Source organism: Cebus imitator, unplaced genomic scaffold (genome assembly GCF_001604975.1).
Source record: "Cebus imitator isolate Cc_AM_T3 unplaced genomic scaffold, Cebus_imitator-1.0 Scaffold101, whole genome shotgun sequence".
NCBI classification, from domain to species: Eukaryota; Metazoa; Chordata; class Mammalia; order Primates; family Cebidae; genus Cebus; species Cebus imitator.
In genome coordinates this window covers 5,256,748-5,263,397 of record NW_016107416.1, presented here as the reverse complement: position 1 = coordinate 5,263,397, position 6,650 = coordinate 5,256,748, and the positions used below count along the sequence as shown (strand labels likewise).

General features: G+C 42.7%; 1 protein-coding gene across 1 annotated transcript in view; it reads right to left on the bottom strand.

Moving 5' to 3' along the window:
• Window positions 1-530: 530 nt before the first annotated feature.
• PARD3B (par-3 family cell polarity regulator beta) overlaps window positions 531-6,650 on the bottom strand; it is a 1,123,121-nt gene continuing 1,117,001 nt past the window's right edge. The window contains exon 23 of the mRNA XM_017536909.2: window positions 531-3,270. Within this exon, the coding sequence (XP_017392398.1) occupies window positions 2,913-3,270 (358 nt within the window). The 3' untranslated portion in view covers window positions 531-2,912. The remainder of the gene's footprint in view (window positions 3,271-6,650) is intronic.

Sequence of the window (6,650 nt, the reverse complement as noted above, 5' to 3'; positions counted from 1 at the left end):
TTCAGTGGTCTGTCCTCTTTCACCTCTCTATTCTTGCAAAAAGAAGAAAAATAGGGCTTCTTAAAATATCTAGTGACTCGAGGGCAAACCTCATTTCGAGGCCTTCATGACCCAGCAGTCAGATGTGCAGCCAGGTGTATGTATGTTGATTGGGTTTGGAGCTCGATGTGCCACTCTGTTCCAGGGTGTGTAGTAGTGTTCTGAGCTACAGGGAGACACCAGATTGAGTTTTCCCAAGGCCATAAATAAATTGGGAGCTATGTCCTGCTCCCAGGCACCTTACTGATTATAGCTTGGTCTTCTAAATACTCTAAAATCCTATTCGCCTAAATGCTGGGAAAGAGTCCTGTAACCTCTGGGTGGTAACAATTGAAGGGTCAGTACCCAGGCATTTATAAATCTTACATTTGAGCTGTTAATTGTTGCTTGGCTTGATGGATCCTCTGTCACAAATATAATGTTAGCTTCTTTCAGGCAGGATCAAATGGAGCGTGTGTTATACTTCAAGCAAGGAAAGAAAACTGTTGCAATCTAGTTTTTGTTCACTTTAATAGTACCTTCACATCACTGGCTGCCACTCAGGATTAGCAACTATTTTATTGACTTTGTATACAATACAAAACCCAGCTTTGGAGCAGTTTACCCTAAGCCTGTTTGCAGCAGGTACTGCACCCTATGGTGGCAACACCGCAGGTGAAAACATGGGCACTCTTCCCAAAAAGGCCACTCCTCCAAGACACAGGAGTCTCACCTTACACCATCATCCCTGGCTGCCCCTCAAGTGGCCTAGGCTTAGTTAAGAAGGAACGTTCTGGCTTGGTTATGTTTAGTAATCTAGAGTACTTTGGCTAAAATATGGAACATACTGAAGAGCTGCTGGTTTTTAACGCTTCAATACAGGTTACACATCCCTCATGTTATCATTTTCTTCTTTAAGGTTCATTTAGCTTGAGGGGCAGGTAGCATTCAGCAGGTCAGAGGGAAACGCCGCAGCTCCCCTGCACTCCACCTTCAGGTGAGCAGGGCCTGAGATCCTCAACCACTTTGAACAAACTGCAAACAATCTAAAGGTGCCTGGCTGAAGAGGGATGACAGAACAGAGACAGAAAACTTGATAGTCTGTATTCAAGAGGGCCATAGTAAACTGCAGTTTATAAAATAATATCTCAAAGTCCAGGAAGTAACACTATTTACATCTAAAACAAGCAGTTGCATCATTCTTGGTAACAGAACTCTATTTTAAGTTAAAAAGATAAGAGTAAACTAGGGTAGAGCGATGTCGTATGTATTCAATAAGACTATAATTTATTAAATCGTGTGAGTCAGAGGCATGCTAATCTCAGCCAAAATATATCTAAATTAAACTCAAGACATTTTTTTGGAAGGAATAAAGAAGGCATGTGAAAAGGCTTTAAGTATTTTGAATCACTGCCCAGTTCAAACCAATGCTCAGGTTTCGCTGTCTTTCACAGTCTTTTGCTTGCGTTTTCATTTGGGTTAGGTTGTGTGTTTTAGAGGTTTTAGTTTTCATAGAAAATTATGGCAAAGCCCAAAAAATAGGGTGATGGGTTGGTTCTACTTAGAGGGTGGGGTTTCAGCTTTTTAAAGCCATAACACTGTCCTTTTCCAGTTGGAGGACTTGGCCTTGCCCTGACTTTTGTTGATAAAATATAGCAAATGCAGGTAGATTTAGTCTTAATGCCTTTTCTCCATTTCCCTCCATTTCCCCACTATGCATCAAACTCTTCAGAAAGCATTATTAATCTTTCATTATCCATACTAGCAATCACATGTGATCAAACCACCCCCCCCCAACACACACACCCTCATTCACTTCCATATAATGCCTGCTGGTCATCAGTTTCCAGAGGCCACGGTCAGCTCCTCACTTTCCCCGAATGCAGATGGTTACTGCTTGGCACTGAGTCTGGACTTGGCATTTCCAGGGTACTGCCTCCTGTGTGACCTACCCAGTAGATCCTCCTTTTCCCAACTATATGCAGCCTTCAAGTGGGAACCTTAAAGTAGAGACCCCAGTTAAAGTAAATTATAGGCAGGAGATTTGGGGCTGACTCTGAAACCAGGTATCTCCATACCTAGAATGCGGGAGGGAAGAAGGTGAGGACCATGTGATGTCCAGCCTTAGCCTGATCATACTGGTCCTTGGAATATATTCCTTCTGGAAGCTCTGACGAGCAGTGCACATTCTTCCAGGACTAATAATGCATTTTACCGTTTTTCATATCAAAAGTGAAGAAACATGAAATGTTTACATCAAATGAGTGGTATCAGGAATCTGAGAAATTCTGCAAATAAAGAAATGTGGTCTTTCTCTTGGTATAAAACATTTCAAGATCACTAGTCATGTTTGCTGTTGTTTTCTGAGTAAAAAAGCCTATACTCACTCAAGATGCCTCTCTCTCTGTCTACTCTGCCACTCCTTAGACTTAACAGCTCTAATAAGGGGGCTGAGGCTCCGTCTCTGAGCGGGTAATGCTGTCTGGCAGAGACTGCCTTTGGACCACCAATCCCATAGAGGGGGTGTCCACGTGTCTGCACATCAGCACACATTATCTAGCCGGGGAGGCACCCCGGAGTAGAGCTCCATTGTTAGCTGTTTGTTTGTTCAGTTGCCACTCTGATTGATTTGAACAATTCTGAAAGTGTTTCAGATAACAAGTAGTTTTGTTTTTGTGGCCCCACATTTTGCCTTTCTTCTGATTTTTTCCTCCCCAATCCCCTTCCCCTTCTTTTTCCCTCTGATTAGCAGTCAATCATTACAACCTCAGTGAGAAACAGCTAATCAATACCATGGAGAATTCCTAACACGAAGGAGGTCTTCAGGTCTAGAAGGGGCAAAGGTAGTGTAGACACCTTCCTTTCTGGGCTCGACTGGACTTGGTGGCATTCAGCTATACGGCTGCAGTCATGGGGTTCTTCTGCCGGGAATCCTGGGTTCGGTAAGGGTACCGGTCTGGGCTGCCCGCACGGGGCCCTGGTCTGCCTGTTTCCTGATAGGCTGGCATTCTTTGGTGCTGAGGAGGGGAAGGTGGAACATCTTGTCGAAAGGGTCCCTTGTGCTGGGGGGCTGTTGGGGGTGGGTAGTGCTGAGGATACTGGAGATCTGCCACCCTCAGCTCTGCGGGGCGGGGATAGCTCCCTTTGGGAGGGTGCATAGGATGAGACCCTGGGTAATAGGGAAGCTCTCTTTCCTTGTAGATCCCCCGAGGTGCTGCTGGTAGGTAGTCTACAGGATCTGTGGGTCCTCCCCTGCAAAGAGAAGAAGAGACACATGTCAGTAGCAACTAAGCAGGCTGTCCAGCTGGAGAACATGTTCTTCAGCCTCCTGTGCAGTTTGGTGTAACCACTGACTAGATCTGGCCAATGGGATGGGAGCAGAAGTGATGTGTGCCCTTAAAAAGAAGAGAAGGGACCTTCTTCCCTTCTCTCTTTCCTGTTGGCCATTGAAAAAACCATCTTAGGCCACAAGGTGAAAATCACATGCTATGGGAGGCAGAGCACTAAGAAGGCGAGAGCCTGGGTCCCTGTTGCCATGGAGCCACCATGTCAATCAGGACTGCTTCTGTTCAGGTAAATGCATGAGAGGAAAATACACTTCTATCTTGTTTATACCCTTTTCAGTGGGCCTTTATTATAGTAACCAAAAATTTCCTAAACAAGGCAGTCAGTTTGCCTCTCTTAGGGCTGCGGTCATTAGTTCCCTACTGTTTTCTACCACCATACCTAGGACAGGCTGGGCTGAAGTCTGTTCTGGATATGGCAATATAAATGTTCAGGTTATTTGGAGTCATAAAGTTTCCATGGACTGCACTGGCTTTTCTAAGTCTGTGAGGTGCTCTTTTAATGGGCTGTCATCTTGGTCTAATTCTGGTTGGCTGCTGTTACACCCTGCTGTGGTTTCTTATGTCCCTCTCCTCCCCAAACTCTCTGCAGTCCTTAGAAAAAGTCCCAAGCCCAAGCCCAAGAGCTGTTTTGTTTTGTTTTGTTTTGTTTTGTTTTGTTTTTGAGAGGGAGTCTAACTCTATCACCCAGGCTGGAGTGAAGTGGTGCCATCTCAGCTCACTGCAACCCCTGCCTCTTGGGTTCAAGCAATTCACCCACTTCAGCCTCCCAAGTAGCTGGGACTACAAGCACCCACCACCATGCCCAGTTAATTATTTTTTATTATTATACTTTAAGTTCTAGGGTATATATGCAGAATGTGCAGGTTTGTTACATAGCTATACACATAGCATGGTGGTTTGCTACATCCATCACCACGTCATCTACATTAGTTATTTTTCCTAATGCTATCCCTCCCAACCCCAACAGGCCCCAGTGTGTGATGTTCCCCTCCCTGTCTCCATGTGTTCTCATTGTTCAACACCCACTTATGAGTGAGAACATGCGGTGTTTGATTTTCTGTTCTTGCGTCAGTTTGCTGAGAATGATGGTTTCCACCTTCATCCAGGTCCCCGCAAAGGATATGAACTCATGTTTTTTATGGCTGCGGAGTATTCCATGGTGTATATGTGCTACATTTTCTTTATCCAGTCTATCACTGATGGGCATTTGGGTTGGTTTCAAGTCTTTGCTATTGTAAACAGTGCCGCAATAAACATACGTGTGCATGTGTCTTTATAATAATTTATAATCCTTTAGGTATATACCCAGTAATGGGATTGCTGGGTCAAATGGTATTTCTGTTTTTAGATCCTTGAAGAATCACCACAGTGTCTTCCACATGGTTGAACTAATTTACACTCTCACCAACAGTGTAAAAGCATTCCTGTTTCTCCACATCCTCTCCAGCATCAGTTGTCTCCTGATTTTTTAATAATCATCATTCTAACTGGCATGAGATGGTATCTCAATGTGGTTTTGATTTGCATTTCTCTGATGATCAGTGATGATGATCTTTTTTTCATATGTTTCTTGGCTGCATAAATGTCTTCTTTGGAGAAGTGTCTGTTCATATCCTTTGCCCACTTTTTCATGGGGTTGTTTATTTCTTGTAAATTTGAGTTATTTGTAAATTCTGGATATTAGTCCTTTGTTAGATGGGTAGATGGCAAAAATTTTTTCCCATTCTGTTCATTGTCAGTTCACTCTAATGATAGTTTCTTTTGCTGTGCAGAAGCCTTTTACCTTAATTAGATCCCATTTGTCTATTTTGGCTTTTGTTGCCATTGCTTTTGGTGTATAGTCATGAAGTCCTTGCCCTTGCCTATGTCCTAAATGGTATTGCCAAGGTTTTCTTCTCAGGTTTTTATGGTGTTAGGTCTTATGTTTAAATCTTTAATCCATTTTGAGTTAATTTTTGTATAAAGTATAAGGAAGAGATCCAGTTTCAGCTTTTTGCATATGGCTAGCCAGTTTCCCCAGTACCATTTATTAAATAGGGAATCCTTTCCCCATTGCTTGTTTGTGTCAGGTTTGTCAAAAATCAGATGGTTGTAGATGTGTGACATTATTTCTGAGGTCTCTGTTCTGTTCCATTAGCCTATATCTCTGTTTTGGTACCAGTACCATGCTGTTTTGGTTTCTGTAGCCTTGTAGTATAGTTTGAAGTTTGGTAGTGTGATGCCTCCAGCTTTGTTCTTTTTGCTTAGGATTGTCTTGGCTATGCGGGCTCTTTTTGGTTCCATATGAAATTTAAAGTAGTTTTTTCCAATTCTGTGAAGAAAGTCAATGGTAGCTTGATGGGAATAGCATTGAATCTATAAATTACTTTGGGCAGTATGGCCATTTTCATGGTATTGATTCTTCCTAACCATGAGCATGGACTGTTTTTCCATTTGTTTGTGTCCTCTCTTATTTCCTTGAGCAGTGCTTTGCAGTTCTCCTTGAAGAGGTCTTTCACATCCCTTGTAACTTGTATTTCTAGGTATTTTATTCTCTTTGTAGCAATTGTGAGTGAGAGTTCACTCATGATTTGGCCCTCTGTTTGTTATTGGTGTATAGGAATGCTTGTGATTTTTGCACATTTACTTTGTATCCTGAGATATTGCTGAAGTTGCTTATCATCTTAAGGAGATTTTGGGCTGAGAGGATGAGGTTTTCTAAATATGCAATCATGTCATCTGCAAACAGAGACAATTTGACTTCATTTTTTTCCTAATTAAATACAATTCCTTTTTTTTTTTTTACATAAAACTTTATTGATGTTCTGTTTTATTGATTTATTTATTTTTAATTGCATTTTAGGTTTTGCGGTACATGTGAAGAACATGCAAGATTGTTGCATAGGTACACACATGGCAGTGTGATGTGCTGCCTTCCTCCCTGTCACCTATATCTGGCATTTCTCCCGATGCTATCTCTCCCCAACTCCCCACCTCCTGCTGTCCCTCTCCTATTTCCCCCCTACAGACCCCAGTGTGTGATGCTCCCCTCCCTGTGTCCATGCGTTCTCATTGTTCCAACACCCGCCTATGAGTGAGAACATGTGGTGCTTGATTTTCTGTTCTTGTGTCAGTTTGCTGAGAATGATGGTTTTCAGGTTCATCCATGTCCCAACAAAGGACATGAACTCACCGTTTTTGATGGCTGCATAATATTCCATGGTGTATATGTGCCACATTTTCCCTGTCCAGTCTATCATTGATGGGCATTTGGGTTGGTTCCAGGTCTTTGCTATTGTAAACAGT